Genomic DNA, 24,161 nt, shown 5'->3' on the forward strand with positions numbered 1-24,161 from the left:
TCAAAGCAAGACCATGAATCCTGAGCCCACTGCTAAATGTGGCCAGCTTTCACTGTCATCCACATGGCTGGGGCTTTGCATTGAGACTTGACCCTACGCAGGAGATGTAGCTTTGCCCCAGCTTCTGTTCAGCTCTTAACAAGTCCTATAGATTATTTCCTATACATTTGGGAAGGACTTTTGCAGGCAGTGGGTAGGACAATGGAAAACAAGAGGATAGTGCAAGGCTGGATGGGTATGTCATTCTTACTGTCATTTGCAAGCAAAAGGGCTCTGTTCACTACCGCGTCCAAGGACTCCCACAGCAGGAGGCTGGAGTGATGAGATGGTTCTAAGTGCAGCAGGCTCTGGAGGATGGACAGCAGTTGGATGGACACTGGAGAGCGGCTCACCTAGAAGATAGGGCAGCTTTCCATTACAGCTAGGCTGGTTCCAACCAAAGTGTGTTAACCTTGCCATTGCATGACTTTTTACCCCACCTGAGGGCCTACTTACTTTATTGAAGAGAGATGAAAAGACCTCATGATGATCGTTCATGTTTATCCCGTCACATATCTTTAATAATTCCTCATCATCTTCTATTTTGAACTCCTCAAATGTATCACACTGGATAAGCAGATCCTCCTCCTCTATGTCTCTGCAATATTACAGCATTCATTTTCACTGGAGAGCCCTTCACTGATTTCCAGATGATTATTTTTGTTTAAATGGCTTTTATCTCTTTGTCTATCAGACTCAGCCAGTCAGTGTTGAAAGTATCCAACTCTACCTTATTTATAAAGGACCAAATGCTATCAGAGCATCCTTTCCTGAACTGAATGTACCTCTTTCTACAGTTAACACATACAAATGAATGGGAGTTTTCGTGCCACAGCCTGGCCCTGTGTATGCTTTGTATAGACTTCTCCTTGGAGCTGTAACAGAAGTGGCATTTCCACCTTTTTGAAACTGGGCCTTCTTCTTTTTTTTTTCTTTTTTAAAGTCAAGACAAGTTAAAAATCTTCCAGTGACATTTCTGTTTAAAAAACTTCCTTTTCTGTTACTCAAAATTGGATTAAAAAAACTCCAGCCATTCTAAAGCTAACTTTTCCAGCGCTCTTGAGACCACTCAGAGATGGAACTCTATGCTTGCTAATTGGCACTATTGAAAAATCTTCCCTAATTTTTGTGGGGTCGAACAGAGCAATTCCAGTTACATGGATAACTGCAACTCACATACAATGCATTCTAGAATTTATCATGGGTGTTTCTGACAGAACATAATTTTAAAATTTAGACACTGCAAAGATAGGTATGTCCAGACATGCGTTAGTAAATTGCTTTAGTTGGATGCTTCTGGGAGAACACCAGCAGTGAAAGGGTTTTGAATGCAGCAAGCTGCTCAGTGAGCTCTCAGCACCACTTCAGGTTCAGTCTGAAACGTAGCCTCAACAAGGATGTCACTGAGCCTTGCTCCATCTGTGCCCAGAGCAGCTGTCAATGCCATCTGCACCAACAGTTGTCCCCGTGACACTGTAGTTGGCAAGAGCATCTTAACACTGGCTTAGTGCCTCCAGTTCCCATGTAGTGGGTGAACACAAGTGTGCTCCACACCATGCAGGTACACTTCACTTGACACAGCTGAAAGCTGGTAAGTTACTATGAATCTCATTTATAAAAGAAAATTTAAACAGTGATCCTTACCTTAGCTTGTCTAAAATATCCAGCAGCTGAAGACCTGGGAGAACAAAGAAGTAGATATATTGTCATTATGACCTACTTGCTATTGACCCGTTATGATTTTTACATAATGTTATGCTCATAAGCATTTTTTGCAGAGATAAAATGTGAAAATAACTTCAGATGGATCTGTCAAAGTAGGTAGGGTCATCTGGTAAATGAAGAGACCCATGGTACACACGTCTGCAGCTGTGTGAACCACTGCAGCATCCCCCTGGAGTTACTGAGGGCCACAGGCACTTCTGGAGCATGAGCCACCTCATTACGAACTAGACATCTAAAATCAGTCAGATGAATGGTGTGATCAAATGTCCCTTGCTCTCCACAGGGAGAAATGGAGCCCAGGCTCACCAGCTCAGATATTTGCACCATGTGAGGTAATCTTAACAACAGTACCTAGGATCCCAATATTGAAGCAGTTGGAAAGTATTTCTGAATCATAGGGCAGTTTCTGTGGCTCAACTGCGTAGCCACAGGGTGATGAAACCTTATTTACTCTTATGAGGAGTTGCAAAATATGGAAATGTGGCTACATAAGATGGTTGGTTATAGAAATGCATTGAAGAAACTCAAGTGATACAGTCCTGCCAGGATTCCAGAAAAGATCAAAGATATGAGAAAGCAGCAAAATTTAAAAAATCTGGTTACAGAAATGTTATTGAAGATTATAGAATCCAAAAGAGGGAAAAAAAAAAAAAAAGGAATCTGCCTCTAATATTTGCAGTTTTTTGCTCCCAGCCCTTTTTAGTCATGTTATGGATACATCCAGAAGAAACACAACTGCTTGGCAACTGATTTTCTCCAGAGAAAGTTAAGTGCAACAAACATCTTTACCTATGAACTCATTTCTGATTTGTGTCCTTGTTCTTAGCTCTTCTTTCCCCAGTATGATGGCATTGATAGCACTCAGCAGTGTGACCATGTATGGCACATTATCTGTGTTGGAGAGCTCGTTCATTATAATGCTGAATCGATACTGTTGGTTCTTCACACTCTGTTGATAACACAAGTGATATTTCTATTCAGACAGTTCAGAAATGTCTACCACTTTAGTGCAGGCTGTCAAATGGAATTAAAACCTCTTAAAAACCTCTCAAAAACCTCTCAGTTTACCTCACTATGTACAAGATAGGAAAATAGGTGAAAACAGCACTCCTCCATTATGGAGCAGCGTCTGGTTGGCAGAGAAAATCAGTGAAACTCCTCTTGGATCTCTATGTTTTCTGATAACTGAGGCATCTACTGGAGCTTGTGGCCAGTGAAACCCTTAGATGTGGCATCATCTATTTTGATAATTGGGTTGTGCTTTTCCTACCAGAAAGGACCCTGTGGTTGGCAGCTGTCTGTCCAGACAAGTCACAGAGCAGCGCCATGGATTTATGCTGTCTAGGCCAAATTTCATACAGTTTTCACCTTATAAATCCCTGCCTCTCTTACCGAAATGATGCAAAATTACCTTAATTCCCAGCCTTTTTTTGTGGTACATGGATCTACCCACATAGATCAGACCAGAGCCATACCTCCTGCTTCAGCCCAACACTTGCCTTGTAATGGTCCAAGGCATCCAAAGCCAAAGTGTGGCCATCTGATGAGTAAATGCACAGTGCAGCCAGGAGTTCGAATATTTGCTTTTTGACCATGACATTAGTTGTGTCAAGTGCTGGAGGAAAACAAAACAAAAAAGAATTTATAATGACATTAATGTTCTGAATCTCAGTGTCTTCTGCTACATGGGTTATGATCAGTGGTAGAATAAAGACTCAAGGAGTGAAGCCAGTACATGGAAGATGGGAAGAGAAATATCCCAATGTATAGATATCCCACCCCAATAGGATTATGTGATGTTAACTTCTAGGGTGAACAGTAAATGCTACACGTATCCTACTGGCATTTTGGTGCTGCTCGTAGTTGTCAATCTCTTCCATGTACCAGTGGCATGCTGCAAGAGCAGCCAAGATTTCAGCACCCACAGTCACACATTTTATTTCCCATTTTCACATATGTGTATTTTCCATACGTATTTTCCAGAACAGCAGATGAATCATTTTCACCAATTAATGAGCCTTATTTTTAGTGCAGAAACACCCAATGTGCGTATCAAGTAGGCCAATTGTTCTAACCAGTCCCCATGTATTCCACTTTCCCACTACTCTTTCTGTCAGCCCTTAGAGCTGGAAGGGAGTGGAAGAGACCATCTTATACTTTTTATTAATGCCCAAAGAAGCTCAACCACTGAAAAGCCCAGGGTGCCTCCCTGTTTTCACAGCACAAAAATGCCAGCTCTGTATTTCACATGGGTTAAGAAAGTGCAGGGTGGAGAGGAAAAACACTTAAAAACTGAGGAGGGGAGAAAGCTCGCTTTCAGACTAAATGCATTTTGAAGAGCTATCAATAAGGGTTTCTGGGCACAGCTGTCATCTCAGCTCTGTGGAGCAGCACAGAATTTACCCTCCCAGCACCACCACTATTAAGCACTATACAGTAACTTCTCGGAGACACCCTGTTGAGTTTCATACCTAATGATGAGCCAAGTAAATGGCAGGAGAAAGTAAGTGACATTACCTAACCACCTTCTAGAAGGAACGGACTGAGCAGCACAGAGAATGGACTTTCCTGAGTCTAAACCATGCCACCTTCCCTTCTCTTTTCAGGCTCCAAGTCTCCAAGCCCTTTCAATTCCTCTCCCTCTGCCCTTGGGGCTCACAAAGACTAAACAGCAAATGTCTGCAGACAACTGCAGGGTTGAGGACTTCTCATGGCCACATAAGCTAAGCCTGGGTCTATCCCTGGCTTCTCAGTAAACGATGAAGATATTTGTGTGGAAATAGCATTGGGTAGCAAAGGTAATGTGATTTCAAAGCAGTATTATTTTAAAGAAGAAAACAATGTCATTAATCAGTTGCAACCAACAATTTCCAAGAAGCCTGCTGCAGGACAGGAGGATAAGGAACAGGGAAGTCTCCCCACATGCCACATATGATGGATGAAGGAGGAAGGTGTCTTCTCACCTTGGAAGAGTTTTCTGACGTAGCCCTCGTTGCTCACAATGTATTCAATGCCTCTGTGGGAGTTCATGACCGCTCGCACACAGTTAATGCAGGTGAGCTGAAGCAAGGCATCAGAAATCCTGGCTACTCCTCTCCCGGACAGCCTGTCCAGGGCCTCCAGGAGGAGGTCCAGCCCGCACAGCTCCAGGAACTGGACCATCCAGCTATCGTCGCTGTTCTCCAGCCGCTTCTTCAGCCCAGAGTAGTTCACCACTGACGGCATTTGCAGGAGACGGATGCACAGCTCTGGCTCTGCATTTTCCAGGTTGGCCTCTGACTGGTCAGTCTCCTGGGGTCCGAGTTTCTCCTTCAGGGCAGCCCACTTCTTGTGGGCACCTTCCTTTTTGATTGACATCATGAACAATTTGTCCTGAAAGAAAAAGAAAAGACGAACTGAGAAGTTTGTCTTGACTGACCAACAACCCTCCAGCAGCCCAGGTTTTATTCCTAGTGATGGGGATGTAAAGCTCAACTGCAGCAGGTCCCCAGCTCTCCAGCATTTACGGCCCACACTGGAACCTGTCCTCCACTGAAGAAATTCAATATATCCCCTCCTTTACCACAGACATTGCATTCAGGCCCTGAAAACTCTGCAGAGAGACTCTTAGCACATGTAAGCCAGCAAATACAGTTTTAAAAGTAGCCAATTTACACCAGTCAATAGCCACTACCTATTTTCATGCAGCAAAAGGATAAGGTTGGAAGTGGCATTATCAGCTCTGAACTTCTTATGCCTATTAAACCACTTTGAAACCTCACTGTGCTGGAGAGGCCATTCAGTTTCTAAGCATTTGTAATGAGATGGAGAAGTAATTTTGAGCATATCCTGCTCATAAAAGCATCTGATCACCCTGTTATTTTTTGCTTTATTTCTTTTGACTGATGGAGGTTAGTTTTATAGCACTCACTTAACCTCTTCCTGTGTGCTGTAATAGCAAATACGTTTGCAAATGTGGGGCTTGCGCATGATAATGTGAGAGCATGACTGGTTGCATGTGAAGGGGCGGCAGCAAGAGGCTATGAAAACAGCAATGCGTCTTTCTGGAGATAGGCACCATCTCTTTGAGGCCCATCTCCCTGGAGGAGATGGTCTGTTTCACCCATGCTGATAGCAGCAAGGAGAGTGAGGAGCTGATTCAACACAGAGAAATAGCAAAGCCAAGTCTAATTAACTTTTGGTGCCAAATTTTACGGTGTTAGGCAGGATTATTATTTTTAAGGCCCCCAGTGATTAAGTTATACAATGCAAGCCCTTTTCAAAGCTGAATGCAATCATTTTGAAGCTGAATTGCTCCCAGAAAGGTCAGTTTGTCCCACAAAAGGGGGGATAAACCTGCTGAACCCAAAGCCAGACACTAACGCTACCTCCCCTCCCTGCCACGCCACAGGGTCCTTGGCTTCCCTGGGCTGGTGAGCACGCATGGGGCTCAAAACAACCTGGAGGCCAATTGGCCCCCAAAGCTCAGCACTTGAGGGATTGAAGAGATTATAGGAGAGTTTTGCTTTCCCTTACCAGCTCAAGCACAATGGGTTTCTAGCTCTCCAGTGTGTAGCGAAAAGAGTGAGAAAAAACCCCTGAGAAATCTCTGTAAGGTTTTATTTGCCAGAAAGCCAAGATAAAGGAGGGACCATTTACAGTGGTTGGAAATAATCTTGGGTTTTTTTAAAGCCTGCCTTCTGATTTTTCCTGGGGACTGCACTGTTGAGAAAGGTCTTGGCTGCTTCACCGCAGCAAAGCATCATGGCTTCTGGCTTACCAAAAGCCTCATTTTGGCATTCACCTCTTGGCAAATATACAGTTAAAAAGTTTGGTCGAGGTGGGCATTGTATTATAGACCTAAACATGTCTCTTGGAAAGATGCAAAGTGGGATGGGATGGGATATTTCAGAGAGCTTGAACATTTCCCCTGGGAAAAGGCAATGGTGGGACTCTCTGGCAGTGGCATTCAGCTCACAACTCACAGCACCAGTGTTAAGCAAGGGTCAGGGAGGTGGTGGAGTTAGTGGGATATGGTCACAGAAAATCCTAAAAGGAGAGCTCTGAAAAAACTCTCTTGCAGAGTTTCCCTTTGCTTCAATGGGGGAAGAGCTGCCAAGTGCCCAGTTGTTCACTGTTCTGCTATCTGAGAAAAATGATGTCATGATCGGAAAAGATGAAGTTGCAAATATACCACCTGAGAACACACTGTACAGCTGAAAGGTAATAAAAAGGACCATATGAAAAAAAACCAAACCAAACCCAAAACCCAAACAACAAACTCTCCTGCCAAACTACAGGCTTGAGTTTATAAGATCTGTCATCACTGTCTGCAGCTCAGAGTCCTTACTCACTCTTGGTAAAATTCTTGTTGGAGTTAGTCACCTCCGGGCACTTGTCTGTACTGGAACCCAGGAATTTGGGTTAGGCTCAGTGCAAAGGAGAAGAGAAATCCTCCCTCCCCAGAGGGAGAAAAGAGAAAGCATCCTGCCCCAGGGTCACAGCCCTGGTGATTGGGCAGCATCCTACACCTCTCACTGCAGAGAGTCATGGAGCTAGAGAGATGCTCCTAAGGAGTTGTGGTCAGATCCCACCCCATGCTGTGCACCAAGCCCAGCAGTCCTCTTCCAGTGCCTGGGGTCAAGGCCAGACCTTCAGCATGGGGCAGTGCTGAGGACCATCTGACCTGGGTGAAGTGCAGCTCATCCTGCCCAGCCCTGTTCTCTAGTGCCTTCCACAAAGATCCAACATCCTTCAACCTTCTGCTCAGAGGAGGAATCAACTGTCCTGGATGTTTTACTTCTGCACATGGGTGGGCACAAACCCAATCACTGGCAGTGGGGCCAAGCCCTGGCTCACTGGAGGTGGGACTCATCCTTCTCTTGGCTCTGCTGTAACCCAGACTCTTTCCTCTCCACGAAGTGAAAGCGTGCACCAAGCAGAGAATCTGGTTTTGGGCCCTGTGTGTTCACAGCAGTCTCGTGGTCCTGCTCGTGAGAAGACTGCTGGAGTGGCTGCTAGAAGAGGATGGTCCTCCCAGCTCATGGCAGGGCTCGTGCTGTCTACCCAAGGGGCTGCAGAAGTTCCTGCCAGCCACAACCTCCCTCTCCCTCAGGTTGACTTCTTTTTATACTTAGGAAATTGCTATTTTACTTGCATATGACTAAATGTTTCTTATCAAACCAGATAACAAAGCGGGCTGGCTTTTTGCTGCCAGTTGTACAAGTACTTCGTTATATATCAAAGAGATTAAAATAGCATTATTGACCTTAGGCTTAGCTGATTTCTGAAAATTAAGCACAACCAGTGCAACAGGAGACAGGAAATACTGATGAAGCATCCTGTTTACCGGCGGATTGTTCTGAATTACCCTTTCGTCCTCACCTGCTCTGTACAGATGTGAAGAGATGACAAACAAACCAAGGCAGGTATTTCTCCAAACAGTACCGGCTTGTATTTTTATGCACTAAGCTGAACAAATTGGATTGATTAAATACTCTTTCCCACAGAGAGTGCACTCTTTTTGTAGGGAAGAAAAAAAGACAGCTAATGTATTTAATCATAAAAAAAGGAAATAAAATAAATAGGAGCTGTACTATATAAATGGAAAGGAAATAAATATGGAGGAGACCGCAGTATGATTCTGCAGATGGTGTGATAAATCTGTTTACAAACATAGATATGAGTGATATATTATGAATGTAACATCTTTACATATTTTCCATTAAGCACAGTGTTGCAAAGCCACTCAGATACATCTTTAAGGGCTAGTAGTTTCACTTTTTATCTCTGACCACAGGAACTTATTAGCAGGTAAATGATCTCAGCAGAGTGAGACAGATAAGGGCTGAAAATGGAACGCATCTGTCTGCTGTCTCGCAGAGGACATTTAGACTATGCTGGCTGAGGGAAGGAAAGTCCCCTGACAAAAAGAGACAAGGTGCTACGCTTAAAAGGCTGAATACGTCTCGCCTTGTACCAGTAGAAGGGCATAGGGAGTTTTGCCTTTTGCTGCCCAGGCCATAGAAGAGGATGCGATGGTGGAAGCAATGCCCTCAGCCTCTGCATCTGGCCACGCCTGCAGCACCCACAGCCTGTCCTCCCCAGCTACACATCAGCATCGGGACTGGGTGCTGGGTGCTGCTCCCTAGGGCACATCCTGATGGTGCCTCTGTGCTTCCTACTGTGGGGACACCCACAGCCACAACATTAACTGTGATAAATGCAACCCTCTCCTCATCTTGCTTCTCACCCTCAGAGGTCAGTTAGGCCTGATGGGGAATGACAACTAAAGCATCAGTGCAAAAAAAAACTTTGAAGAGATTCCTTTGGGAAACATAAAGGCATCATAATAAAGGCTTGTCCTCTTGCACCCAGCCACAGCAACACTGCGGTTCATGGCGCTTTTTGGATCATTGGGTTTGCAAAGCTGTGATGTTCCCTGCATCCACCCAAACCAGCTCATAAAATTTCCTCCCTTCTTTTTGAATCAGATGCTTCCCAGATTCAGTTTTCTGTGCCCTTCTGTCCTTCAAGTCAGCTCCTAGGGAGAAGACATCTGTGGGAGACAAATTAGGGCACATCAACACTTTTTCCATCCTGTGAAGCTGTGGAGAACAGAGCTGCGCAGCACAGCTTTCAGTCTAAATTATTACATGCCTCCAGGATGACATGGATCACAGCAAGGACCCAGGAGGACTTGTAAAAGAGATTTCTCAGGGCAGCTAAGTACAATTCAGTGAAAACAAAAGGGAGAAAAATTACAGGTCAAAACCATTCTGATTTTTGGGAGCAGACCTGTTGACCATGCTGCAGGATGGGCAGGGGTGAGAGGAAACAGCAGGTCCTTGCTGCCTTTTGAAGAAGTCTGAGAGCATCCTGTCCCACGTGCTGCCCTCGCCATCCTCTGCTTCCCTCTGTAAGGCTGTTGGGGCACACAGCTGGCCCTAAGGAAGCTCTTTTTTGCTACTCACTCCCTGCTTCCTTCCGTGCCTGTTCCTGACACTCAGGAGCCTGTTCTGCCTGGCTGACTGCTAATGATAGGTTTTGCTTCTGGGTAGTTCCAGCTTTCACTCTGCTGCTGGGAATATGCTGAGCTTTTGTATATTTTGCAACGTGTCAGTCAGTCACTAAAAAGAAACAACATCCTGGCTTTGTGCTTTCCGAAACTACTTCCAGAAGCATGATGAGTTTCTTCCTTCTCTCCTCTTGCTTTCATTTGTACTGTTGTGCTCACCCACTCAGTGTCTGAACAGCTTGTGTACATACAGGCTAATGAAATCATCCTCCCAAGTATCGAAAGAAGCAGGGACAGGGGGGCAACACCACAAATCTCTGTTTTAGAAACCAACCTGACCCCCTGGTGTGGGCTCATTAGCATCAGTAGGAACCACCAGCATACTCAGTCTCCTAGGGGAGCTGACGATAACGGTAGGGCGGGAAATTGAGGCGTGCAAACAAAAGGCATGCCTTGCCCAACAGACCTCAGCATGCAAACCAACCACTGCTCCATCCTTTTTCTGCCATAGCAAGTAGCCTCAATGATCTTCAGATCTATGTATTCTTGATCCTCACCTGTATCAGAGGCCAGAATGAGTGATAAATGCTTAAAAAATGAAAAGGTCTTGGAATGAGTGCCCAGTCTTGCTCCCCATTACTGAAGAAAATGAATTCTCCAGCACACTGTGCTTTGCTTTGGCACAGCCCATGTGTGAGGCAAAAACGAGCTCCCAAAGCAGCCCAGGTTGGCTGTGTCCTCAGAGGTGCTGCACTGTTACGGGGAGTGTTTTGCCTTTAGCAAATGCAGGAGCACAGACATGCAGCCTGCTGTGGCTGGCAGGCAGGATTTGTGCCATCCACACACTGCCTGGGGCTGGCAAGGGGATGACAATGGCTTCTTCCAGCAGTGAACTCCCAGAAAAGGACTTCAGTGCATAGATAAAAAGGACTGTGCCCATACTGGTACAAATACATATGTATTTTGCCAGTATAGCTTGTTCCTTTACAAAGAAAGGAAAACCACCTTGTCCTGATTCAGTGCCATCCACCGCTTGCTGAGTGCCAGCACAGCTTCTCTCTCCTGCACAAATACAACCTATGATATCATGTGATGTCTTGCACAACGGGTAAATATGTCCATTCAATATACATTGGTAGTGGTGGGGTTACACCACACCAGTAAAAATAATCACTAGTGCCTTCTTCCTCACCAATAAACAAACAAGTAAATAAATCATCAGGCTGCTACTGGTACCACATACAAATCCAGCTCAAGTGAGATCCTCATGGATGTTTATGTTAGGATCTTCAGTGGCATCTAAACCCTTATTTATATTTAAAGGTTGCACTAGCTTAGCTTTAAATGGGCTTATAACCACTCTTTGTTACACCACCACCACACTCTGAAGACACTCAATAACCAGTTTACCTTAACCCGGTAAGCCAGGTTTAAATCAGGTTGGTGCAGCTGTCAGACCTTCGTTTGGGAAATTGCCACTGCTGTCAGGAGACCTGGTCAGAAGCACCTCCACCTATCAGCAATTCCAGCATCATTCAGCATTTTGGGATGTAATTTATTATGATGATTTGGGGGTCACGTGAGAAGCAGAAACTGTTACCCAGCAACATGGACAGTGTGGCAGTAACTTTCTAAGACTCCCCTGGCTCCCGCTCAGTAGGAAGCTGTCACACAAACAGATGAGAGCCAAAACCCTTTTATTGCCTTTTGGGGGGTTAATTTTAAACACCTCCATAGGATGCGAAGAGGACAGAGAAAATGGGCAGAGGGAATAATTCCTACCTCAGAGCTGAAGCCAAATTATTTCCTTGCCTCTCTTGCACGGAAGGATCCTCTTGACTGGCTGTGTGAGCCTTCACTTCCCTGGCCAGCTCATTTTCTCGTCTGCCAAGCAACCTTCAGTCAATAGTCTAAATCTCCACATGAGCATGTCTGCAAATCGCATGCTCTAAGAAAGTTCAACAGGATGTCAGCGTCTAATAGAATGTAAATACCAGTCTTTGGAAAGGTGCAAGGAAGTGACTTTTCTGTAGCCTCCAGGGAATGCATTTGCATGTAACTTGTCACCCCCTTCATTCACTGCACTGACTGCTGGGAGGGTGACATTTCCCCACGGGCCAGGGAGGAGGGAGGCTTGCACCCCACCGCAGCTCCATCTGCCAGCATGAGAAAGCAGCCCTTGGCACGGGGTGACTCAGAGCAAGGAAATGATCAAAGCAGGGAAATGATCTGGCAAAGGGAAAGGGAAAAAAAAGAAAAGAAAAAAGAGGAAGAAGGACGGCCAGGCTGGGTGGGATGGAGAGTGTGAGGGCAGCAGGCGGCGGGGGCAGCCCTTTCACCTTGCATCAGCTGCGTGGGGGCTTTCCAGCTTTGTGGCATTGGGCTTTAAACACTGCAAGATATTTGAAACACTGAGAGAGGCAGGACAGCTTAAAATAACGAGGATGTCCAATCCAAGGCAGCCCAGCCCGGGATCAGCAGCTAGGAGAGGCATGGCAGGGCAAAGGTTGGAGGCTCAGACAGTGTTCCCCTGGGCAGGGGCTCGATGATGGGAATCCTGTTCTCATCTGGGCACCCCTAAGCTCCCACTGAGCTTTGGACCAGCCCAGCTTTTATGGGCTGAGCAGGCCCTGAAAATTTTACAAGCTTTTTCTAACAGAAAACTTCTCTGTGCCCTTCTGGTCAAGATTTCATGTGGAAACTAGTTTGTGAGCCACAGCTGTAAAATGCATCCATTCAGCCTCTCAGGAGGTGTTAACTGAAAGCCAGTTATTATTAAATTGTGAATACTTCAACATGGCCCGTTTTAGCAGAGAGCTCCTGCCTGGCTCAGGGTGGCAATTAGGCTTCATATGCTGTTTTTTTCTCACCCTGTGAGGTCTCTATCCTGGATTGAACCCCCCGAGATCCAAAGTTGGAGCCCACAGAAAGAGTATTCCTGCCTGTAGTGGGGAAATTCAGCCCTTGTGTACACAAGTGCAGCTCCACCAATACTAGAAATACGCTGATAAGTCTGCCCTTCAGTTAGTCTTTAAGAGACAAATTGCCCATGTGCTTTCTAGTTAAGGCAGTTTCACCACAACAGTTCAATGTCCAGGGAAATGACCCTGCACAGATCCCCATTCTGCCTTAGGAAGCACTCTGACACCATGTTTATACAATCCAAGACAAACATTAATTCGTGATGGGTTTTGCAACAGAAAATGAATGTCACTTCACATTACATGCCCTCCTAAACTGTAATCCCCAAGTCCTCAAGAGATTAGTCGCTAATCTGGTTCTTGGGAGCAGGATGGGGCTCACAACAGGTTTTAGGGAAAATATAAAATGTCACGAGAAAAAAAAAAAAAATCCTGAAAAGAAAGGATTGTTGATGTTGCAAATTCCTGTTCTCGCAACCACGGAAGAAATTTAAAGGGCTATCAGCTCCCATCAAGCTTCATCTGAGGCCTGGACCTGTGAGATATGCCAGAAATGTTTGTGTTCTTAGAAAGGCTGCATCATCTCCCACATAAAAATAAGCAGAAGCAGACAAATTTGGCTAAAAAAGCTGAAAAACCAGCTCTCGGGCTGCAGTGTACCTCTGCGGGCCCCATGGCACACGAACAGCAGCAGCAATGGGCAGTAGCTGAGAAAAATGAGAGGGTTTGGATCCAAGCTTCTGCTCCCAGCTTGTGCATCACTTGTGCTCCTACCAGGGGTTTGGAGCCCTGCCTGGCTACTGCAGGCAGCTGCCTGTGCCCTCGTCAGGCTCTAACACCAACTCAGGGACAGAGAGATGCTTCTGCACGCTGCTGAGGTCTATCGACCTGACTGTCTGTAACTCAGCACTAGCAAAGGTGATTCTTTTTCACAGCACAACCAAAGAGAGTCCATGCATAGGGCTGTGTCTCAGACTGAATGCTTTGGGCACTGCCTAAGGAGCAAGGGTTTCCTCAGCACCCCTGGCCTCCTCCTCCTCTGGAGGAAGCAGCGGAAGCCCCATACTGATGTGCTTAGAGAGGGGTGCCGGTGAGGAGTCAAAGGCTTATCTTCCAGGAGAGCCGAGTGCTGTCCGGGGGAGCACTGCTTTGCCCCCAGACTACAAGGATGTAGGATGTTAAGGGCATGAATCATCTATGACTCCACCCCCGCACATCTGAGCTTCTGTCCCAGCAACTTTGCTTTCAGATTGCTCAGAGAAAGGGCTAACGGTTTTCTCCCAGCAAATCAGCCCAGTTTTACTCCATTTTTCTAGCGGACGATTTGGTGGTCCTCTGAACAGTAATTACATCAAAATCAGACATATTCAATCAAGAACTAAGAGTTTAGCCCCACATTTGGTAAAGAAGAGCCAAGACCCTCTACAGCTCCAGTATCGCTCTGCTGCCTCTGGATTGCAGCACAGTGGCTCCCCTGTCCACATGCCGGATCCACAAAATCCAATTAAATAGAAATAAATACACCCTATTTGCCCTCAGGAATTAGATTATTCCTAATTACAGCAATCAGTGTCTTCTCACTGCTCTACATTTCTGTGACAAATCAGCTCCTGTGCCAGCAGCTTTTCTTATAAGTTGTGTCAAGGATTTTGGAAAGGAGATACCCAGCTTATTTCTGGCTGGCAGGGAGAGATGCCAGCCAGAGGTCTGCTGTGATAGCTTTTTTTTAGGTGATCCTGCCTAAAATGCCTAGTATCATCTCCTACTAAATTACTAAACATCAGCAGAGCCAGTATTCAAGAATTACAGGTGAAAACTCACCTCTACATCTCTGTGACCGGCTTGTTGGGTACTGCGGCTCCTATGGAGCCAGTGAAGACAACATGTTAATAGGGGAAAAATTAGGGTACTGGAAAGAAATCTGCATAATACAACAACACTCCTTTATTCATCTGAGAACTGAACTCTGCATTAAGCAACCAGAAGGACCAGTGTCAAAGAAAGTGCTGAAAGGGCACTGAAAGGGTGTTTGGCCAGGTGAAGACCAAATTTAGGAGAAAAGCCCAATCCTCCTCCCCCTGCCCACAAGGAAGGGAAGATGTCCGGCCTTTGCAGCCTGACCCTGTGCCATGGGGACAGCAGGAGACACCAGAAGAGCTCCTGGGTAGCAGATGGGGTGGGCCAACGATGACCTTCCCAGGCACTGGGAGAGCACAGGTTTGCTCCCTCCTTGGGGAGCAGACACATATGAGCATCCTCAGGAAGTCACAGGAGCAAGATGAGAACTGCAAACCTGACTGCTGGCTCTTCTGTTTACTCACTTTCTCTACCTTCCTTGGAGACTGGCACCCCTCCTGCTTTCTTGTCACAGACCAGCTCTCTGACTGCTTTTCTGCTGAATACATTCACTTTATATGACACTATGAGAAAAAGAAAGAAAAAAAAAAACCCTCTGAAGTAGTCTATCTGATGGATACTTCAGATAATGAAAATAAAGGACTCTGCTACTGCCAGCACATGCATATTTCCGGGAGCTTTGTATTTAATGGGGTTAATCTACTTTAAATATCCAAAACACTCTCTCCACAGCTCCTTTGGTAGGAAGCTTCTGCAACAATAAAAACATCCTGTTTTGGGGAGGGTTCTTCCAACTGGAAAGATGAAATCATTAACTGTGGGGAACTTGCTGCTTTCTTTGGACAGGCATTGATGAAATTTTCTGCCCAAACCCCAAACAGCACCAGCAGTTATACCCAGAGGAAAGTGCAAAGATCTATGTATGGGTTTCTAAAGGATTTATGTGCTCCTGAACACAGGCTAAGTAAAGAGCCTGATATTTAGTCAATATATTTATCCTGCACACATATACTACACCCATGCCTAGGCTGCAGGGGAGCCACTTAGGAACTGCCAGGATGAAGGCTGCCGAGGCAGCTGAACTCTGCTTCCTTGCACACACACTGGTACTGCAGTGGTGAGATGTAATTACAGAAAAAAGACCTTTTGAGCCCTGCTCCAGAGGGAGGGAGGCAGCCAGATCCTGCGCAGGTTTTAGCTCTACTCCTCCAGCATAGGCACAAACGCTCCTCACTTGCTCAAGGATGAAGATCTTCAGGCAGGGAATAGCTTTTCCCTAAAAAACAGTTTGAGGTAGGAGGTCCACAGGGGAAAACGTTGTAGGCACCACGAAGCCAAAGAGCTACCAGGATACATATTAACATTTACAGACATTGCTGCTGAAAAAAGCTATGAGACACCAGAACGGTATATAAGGAAGCAGCGTTTTTTCCAGCTGTTCTCCAAACAGGCTACAAACACAACTCCCTCCTGTCGAGAGCAACTTTTCCATTCAACTGCTAATGAATCATGGTTGCTGGTACCTCATCTGGTGAACAGCTCAAGAGTAAACATCCTGAGCATTTTTGTGGAGATAAGGCTGACCATAACCCAGATTCCTAATGGCACAGGCAAAGTACATATTGCACACATTAAGGAGAACAGGCACGGATACTGCCAGATACTTTTCTGTGAGCTTGTCTGAATATGGACGTTACTAGGAGTAACCAGAGAACATGCTCAGCTGCTAATTGAAGAAGTTAAGCATCTGAGCCGTTTAAAAGAAATTCTTGCAGAAGAGTGGCTTAGCATGGTTTCAAAACTAATCTACTCCGAAGTTGCCTTTGGACTATTTTCTCTACTGCTAGGTGCAAAAGTTTGAAGTCCCTATTTTATAATGCAGTAATCCTAGAACATTGACTGGCTTAACCCTTTGCTTTGCTACAGTACTTGGTCCAGCTGTTTCAAGAGAACCTAAAGTTGTCCTCCTAAATATGATCCTTCCAATTCTAACTCAGTACTGGAGTTCATGTGAAGGGATTTTAATATGGCCCAACCAGACGGAGGTTTATGATGGGAAATTCTCATACTTTGAGAATGACCTTACTATACATAGGTTTAACTTACATGCAGGATACGTTATACCAACACTTTGATCTCTTTTAGTTTTTCCTGTATAATAATTTAAATCACTTTAGAAACAAATAGTTGATATTGGTTTTTCCTTTGCAAAGAAATAGTTTTCAGTCATATCCTCAGGTTTGCATAGTCCAAAGACCTGCAGCGCTTTATGCCAGCTGAGCATGTGGCTGTCATTGATTTTCAAGAAGAAAATCGCTATATTTATCTGATAAATAAATATACAACTAATATTAGGATATCATTTTATAAGTGATTCATCTCTACACATATGGCTTGCTCCAACACATGCTTAGAACTCTTATCAGAACAGGGGTTTGGGAATTACAGGCTTGTAAATCAATTTAGCTTTTTGATAGTCCTTTCTTTTACCTTTCTTCTAGATAAATAGAGGCCATATTTACAGCTTGCTAATGGTTGTGGAGGTTCAGTCCATTTCCAGTAACGGAAATAACAAACCCTGGAATTTATCCCCAGGCTTATAAAAGAAGCCTCAGGACTGGGTAAATACAAAATAACTCATGAATATTGGACAGCTTGTTCTGAAATGTGGAACTACAGCCCATCAGTTCATAAACAAGTGAGCAGAGCCAAGCAGGCTGGAAAGCAGCCTTCCAAGGAAGAAATGGAGCAGCTCAGCCAGGCTTCGGATGCAAGCTACTTGCGGAGCCGGCTGCTACATCAGCATGATGTAAACCAGAAGGGAAACAAGTTATAAAACCTATCAGGGAATAAAAATATTTATTCCCCAGTTCACCTTCATGGTGGGCTCAAATTTGCACGACCTGTCATATAAGTCAAGAACAAGTCACATTCACAAATACTTCCTAAATTGCAGAGCCCACTGCTGAAGTGCCAGGTAAATATCGCAATCCACAGTTTCTTTTTCCATGCAAACTTTACTGCCCTGGCTCAGAGCACATTTATTTTACTGCATTGAACAGGCAGCCGAAAGTTAAGCTGACCAATTTTAAAGGTTTGTTGTGGTTTTTTTTTTCAATAACAGAAGTAATTAATCTGCTTCAGAGAATGAATCAGCCTTTTCTGAGCTAGAAACACACAATGGAGGAGATTGTGGCTGTTTCTGGGGTGTGAGGGAGGATTACTCACACAACCAACACAGCAGAGGCAGCCACCCAGGGTCCACAGCTATGGGCAGCAAAAGGGGCAGACCCCAAAGCCAAACCCCAGAACCCCCTGGTGCCACCCTGTGCTTCCAAGGGACTTGCTGCACTGGCGGGAAGGAGCTCGCTGCAGCACTGCTGGAAAAGATGGGCCAGCACAGAGCTAATGGTACAGGGAGGGCTGTGTGGCTTTGCCTCTCCTCCCGCAGTCCCCCTGGACTGCACCCCCAGCACATGAGGGGCTGTATCTGCCCCTCAGAGTAAACTCTTTGGCAGCAGTGACCACCCTTTTATTTAGGTGAAGTACCTTGATCTGGGCCAGGTGGTGCAAAGAGCTGATTTGCCATGGCATGGTTTGTTGTTAGGCTGTGGGAAGAAAGACATCACTCACAAAAAGCTGCTACCTTTTACTATGGGAACTTGTGTTATCACCTGGGGCCTTTGTCAGAAAATAACATTAACGCTTAGTTCACTGCTTACAGCAAACGCCATGCAGTGACTTAACAGAAAAGCAGGATGGACAGTAGACAGTTCCCAGATAGGGGAAACCAGCACAACAGAAGCAGCATGGAGATAGCTGCCTTATTAAAATAATGCAATTTAAGACAGAGCGGAGGGTAACAAAGTTATTCCTTTAGCAACACTGACACAAACAGACCTGCTCAACAAAGTTATAAACAATAAATAGAAATTATGCCATCCTCATTCATTGATCTGGAGAGAGGAAAGAGGCTCTACTGCTGCTGCTTCTCTGCCTTAGTCCCTTCTGCCTGTGGAGGCTGGTTGGGAGACACTGTGTCTCCAGCAAGGGACAGGATCACTGTGCAGTCCCTGGGATAGGAATGGCATGTCCCCTTGTGTGGCACCGGTCCTGCTGGGGGGCAAGGGAGAGGCAAGCAGCCCCAACTCCATGTGGAGAGGCTCACTGCGGAGCAGAGCTGCAGGTCTCCAAATTCATCTGATCTCCACAAGGGCAAAATCACCAGCATTTTCCATTTCAAACTACAACTAAATTTAGAGGTTTTATGGTTGCAGGGTGCCTCCTTTCCCACACTTTCCTGGAGTGATCTCCAAATTCCTCTGCTGTCCTTGCTCATTAAAATGTGACTTGGCTCTCCCAGCTGGAAAAGTGGAGACCCACGCAGTCCCAAGGTGGCCTGCTGCCATTAGTGATGTCCAGTATCAGCATTAACTATCGGCTTGGGAGCAGCAGAGGCAATTTGCAAGGCGGATTTGGGGAGAAACCAGTGTTACTGAATCTGTGGGTACTCTGTGAGCAGCTATGCAACCTATCAACTGGAGCTTCTTCTCATGTCCTTTTTGGGACAGTCCTCCCAGCACCAAGGACTGACTGAGGACACCTGTACAACAGACTCTAACACAGCAGCAATGCAAAGAGCAAATCCCTCTTCTGCCCTTAAACCTTCCCCCAAATTAATACCATGTACTCCTCAGCTGAGGCAAAATAATGGTCATGGTAAGAAAACCAAATGGAAGTCAATACAAAATAGCACCACCTGGTGACACCTACCATAACCATGTCAAGTTCAACATTGCACCCCACCAACTACAAAATTTGCCAGCTCTTCATTTGCCTTTACTTTTTTTACTTGACATAGTGCTGGAGCAACATCCCTTCTGAAGTGAGCTGTTACTTTTAGACTATTTAAATATTTTGGAATGAGTAGCTCCAACGCTGGGATGAGGACTTCACCCACTGGCTCTCAGTCCTCCTCCTGGCTTTGCCTGGCATCCTTTATCAGCTCAGTAGGTTTCTCAGAGCACCTTGAAATACACCATCAAATACAGAGCTTTTTGCAGACACTAGTGCTTGCTTAAGATATCCATTGATCTGTGGCTTCAGCATTCCCAGCACTTTGAAATGTCAGCTCAGGTATCACTGGTAGAAACAGCTGAATCTGTGAACAATACCTGTTCATTACATCAAACAGAGAAACCATCACGCTGTTAGGCCCTCTCCTCATGCTTTCTGCAGATGTGAAAGGCTACATTGACAGAACAGCAACAAATGTTCACCTGCCACATTGTACAATTACTTACTTTTAACTGCAGCCACTCTTGTACATGCTAGGCTATGACTCAGGGGCTCATGAACCCCACGCACCCTCTTCCTATTTGTTTCCACATTCTGTTCCATAAAATCAGCTCCTTGTGTACCACTGATGACATCTGGTAGCAATCATAAGGCTTGGCTGTTGCTCACTAGTTATTTTTTCCTAGGAAAAAGGAACCAGAAGATACTTGCCCTTCACAAGGATCCTAAGTGGCACTGGGCAGTCGCTGAAATGTAGTGAACCATTTTTTGAAGCATTCCCATCTTGTGCTTCACTCCAATTCATACAGCACCCTTGGAGAACCAGAACAACTGGAATAACGTGACAGCCCCACACCAGACCTACCAGCATGATGTTGCCCTTCATTAGAAGGAGAAAGCCAAGGCTCACAATTTGACGTAACTTTTTTCCTTCTCTCAATTTGGTCTTAGCATCTTGGGTGACAGCATAGGACCCAAGTGCTCTCTGTCTATTAAAATACAGATTGCCTGCTCTGTTCCAGCACTTGGTGCTCTCAGTGCTTTTTCAGGCCACTGGGAGATGACAGCATAAAGCTCGCAACCACTGTATGACGAACTGTGGCACACGCAATGCTGAGAAACACTGGAATAAACTTGAGTTTGGTGGATAATACCAAAGAGATTATAAGATACTAGATCAGAAAAATGTAGTCATTCTTGAGCCTCCCTCCCGCACTGAACACCAGGGTTATCACACTGCAAGGCTGTATCTAGTTTCTGCAAAAAATTTAGCTATTTTTCACCCAGTTAGATAATAAACAATGTAGAATGTTAATGAATGGAACAGGGATAACTCCTTGTGATGTGTTCATTTGCACCTACCAATAGCAGTATTTTGCACCCAGCAGAGCTGGATTTGTTCAGTGTCACTGTGTGAGCCTATGAGCTGACTTTATTGATTCAGTGGGTGGTATTTCCTCTGAATCATTATTGATAGACTTTATTGCAAATATTAAGAGCAAGGATATTCAACTGGGAGTTAAATCTGAGCTCAGATATGAGTTTGTCTGAAGTTCTCCCAACTGTTTCAGCTCTGTGAATACTGTTTGCTGCCCAATCTACGGCATTGTGTTGCTACCCACTGCCGAATTATGCCCGTCTTCTAATCAGGGTTCGTTACAGTACAATGGTGGGATTAAAAGTCCCTTGTCAACAGAATAATCATTCCAGGAAAAAAAACCAAAAACAGAAGACATGGAAGTAAAAGAGATGGGGGGGGAGAGGGGGGGAAGAGGGAAGAAGGACAAATGCAACTTATTTTGCATTGCTAAGAACAATGTTCTACTCAGTTACTCTGAGAAACCTATCTGGCATACCTAGCACACAAGAAAGGGGTAGAGTCCAGTTTCCAACGCATTTCAAGTGCAGCCATTTCCTACACAGCTCAGTGAAACTGGGACTTAAGACACAAAAAGATGAAAATTCGTAATAACTAGGGTACAGACCTAAAAGGATCGGACAGCCAGTGCCATGGAAGGGATCAGTCCAAGTTTGGCAGTGGTCACTACTGAAAGCGAGGGAGACCCCAACATCTCCCTTAACCACAGAGCACGTGGGAGAAAGCTGGGAGAATACCGCACCAGCACAGAACATGGGTCCATGCAATAAAAATTGGATTAATAAGAAGGCTGGAATAAAATCAGAGCAGAAAACAGAGGTTGGACAGACACCTGGGGATAAAAATCCCAGTTTCACACCGCCATCACCAGACAGGAGGAGTCTGAGGAGGGGTTAATTGCAGTACCTACCAGGTGAGGTATTATTTCCAGGTGAGATGTCAGACAAACATTAAGCCTTGCAGCTCTGCTGATCCATGGGGAAGTCGGAGAATGATAAGCCCAGCACACGACTGCTGGGAATCAGCAGAAGCTGGAGCCTGCTTCATGAAAGCAGACAGCAAGTTCTAGCTTGTTTGGCATTGCACAATTAAGAGAAAAACATGCAGCTCCTATTTCTATATTGATAAGAGAAAAGCATCAGACTGGGAGAACTAAGCAACTGCAGGGCAAATACAAAGTAAGAGAAAGCCATATATTGGGGAAAAAAAAAAAAAAAGTATCAGTTCAGAAGAGTTCTGAAAATTTCCTTTCCTGGGCAACTGGGAAGAAACGAATTACAGTGGTGTGCAATAAGGCGTAATATCATTCAGTAGTTAGATTTGCTGATCTGTCTGGTGCCTTCCTGTCCTACATTTAGGATCTTTTACACAATGGGTCTTCTACACTGCTTGCACTTTCGAAGCAAAATTCTTGGATGACAGCCTAGAATGAGATTATTAACTTATAATAAGACAAAAAAATCACATATCCTCATAGGTTCCTGCAGTCCCATCCCCCACCCTCCAGTTTTGGCAGCCCCTGCTCCTCTGTGTAGTATTAAAAACAAGCTAAAGTGGATGGAAGAGAAATGAGATTAGCAGCCAGACAGCTCAAATTTTGAGCAAGTCCAGTAGGATGATTGCAACCTAACTGTAACTCTCTCCAACTTTTCCTTCTGATTTAGGCCAGAAGTTTCCTCCCAGTCTACCAGGGTGCCTGATGTGTTTCGCAGCCTACAGTGTGTTTACTCAGAGAAATTCCTCAATCTGAGGAAACTGAGAAAAACAACAGAGTTCATAATGCTGATCTGGTACGAGGAGGGAGGACCATAAACACCATTTTGGGTTACTTCTCCTAAGATCAGTGTATCGGAGCACTCCTTCCCCACCCCCAAGCTCTGGAATTCAGGTCTGGGTGCCGATGTTGAAAGAAGCCACTTCATCATTGCAGAGCTATAGAGCAAAAGGGAGGATGAGGCATGAAAGAAGTATGTGAGTAAACCCGGACAGCACTTGGGAGACCTTATCCTAAAACCCACTGGATAACAGAGTATTTCAAAATAAAAGCTTGAAACTATTCCAGCCCCGGGAGCAGACACAGCAGCCGTACACTGTATGTTAGGAGATGCACTGACACTCATGAACAGCGGGACACCATCCTGCCTGCACATCCCACTGCCACACACCTGCAATCTGGACCACCTTGCACCTAACAATCATACCGTTGCACTGGCAACCTGGAACACATTGTACCTGTACATTGTGTGCTTTCACTTGTGACCCAAACCACATTCAGCCCGCACACGGTATCCTTGCAAACCGCAACTCAAACTAACTCCCACCTGTATGTTCCACCACCGCACTTGTAATCTGGACCTCGTCCCACCTATACACCGCGCTGTTGCATCTGCAATCCGAACGGACTGCCACCTATCCGATGGACTATCAAACCGGCAGTCGGGACCACGTCCCAGCGATGCCGTCAGCCACCACACCTGCAACCCAGCCCAGCCCAGGTCCCACACACGCCTCGCTACCGTCGCACCTGCAGTCTGCCCGGCCAGCCCCCCTCCACTCCGCAGCGCCGAACAGCCTCCCCGGGCAGCCTGCGGAGCCCGGCGGCGGTCCTTCCTCCCTTGACACCAATCCCGCTCCACCGGCTGGGACCGGGGGAGAGCCGAGGGGAGGATGCCCAGCCGGGCTGCAACCCCGGGAGTGGGCAGGATTCAGCCCAACTTCTCCCGATCTAGAGGACCCCGCTGCCACTATCGCCCCCGGCGGAGCTAGGTCTTACCGCGGCGGCCTCCTGCGGGCTAGGGTGGGTGAAACGCGGCGCCCGAGACCCTTCACCGGAGCCCGCAGCCGCCGGCCTCTGCCCGCCCGCGGGAGCCGCGCCCGGTTCCGGGGCGGAGCGCGGGCGGTGCGGCGCGGTGCGGCGGGCGGGGGGCCCGGCCCCGCCGGGGAAGTTAGTCCCCACCCGGTGCGGGGTCCTGCTGCTCTGATGGGGGGATCCCCGACGGCAGCCCTGCGCCCGTCTCCCGGGCTCACCCTGGAAGAGCCCGGGCAGAGCCTCCCGGGAAGAAGGGCCGTCCCTGCTGCCCTCCTCGCCTCCCCTCTTCCTCGCCGCAGAGTGGACCTGAGCCCCTCGGGAGGGGTCTCCCAGTGCGCCCCTTCTGCCTGTCGCGGTTGGCACTGTGGAGCCAAGTGCTGCCTCCCGCGTGTCGCAGCCCGAGCTGCTAATTGCCCCGGCGTGTGCACCCCGTGCCCGGCGCGGGGCCCCTCTGCCCAGACACGGGGGCTTGAATCCACGGACCGGGGCTGGGACGCGTGTGGGGAACCACGGAAGCTGAGGACAGACTCCCTGCATCAAGGGTCCCCTGCGCCACCCTCGAGGGATCCTGATTTGAGTAATCCTGGTCCCCTCGGTTTAAGTGCTTCACTTTCAACATCGGTGAAAGGCAAAGGATGC

The 24,161-nt window shown here is 46.4% G+C and overlaps 1 protein-coding gene across 1 annotated transcript; it reads right to left on the reverse strand.

Annotated features, from left to right (window-relative positions):
* Positions 1–1,679: 1,679 nt before the first annotated feature.
* On the reverse strand, positions 1,680–23,579 carry LOC115606817 (inverted formin-2-like). The gene is made up of 5 exons (XM_030483333.1): positions 23,487–23,579; positions 4,728–5,136; positions 3,264–3,379; positions 2,554–2,713; positions 1,680–1,717 (listed from the first exon to the last, which is right to left on the reverse strand). The coding sequence occupies exons 2-5, from the start codon at positions 5,122–5,124 to the stop codon at positions 1,680–1,682; spliced, it is 711 nt and encodes a 236-aa protein (XP_030339193.1). The 5' UTR covers positions 5,125–5,136; positions 23,487–23,579.
* Positions 23,580–24,161: the final 582 nt, after the last annotated feature.

The sequence above is a fragment of the Strigops habroptila genome, chromosome 4 (genome assembly GCF_004027225.2).
Source record: "Strigops habroptila isolate Jane chromosome 4, bStrHab1.2.pri, whole genome shotgun sequence".
Classification (NCBI taxonomy): domain Eukaryota; kingdom Metazoa; phylum Chordata; class Aves; order Psittaciformes; family Psittacidae; genus Strigops; species Strigops habroptila.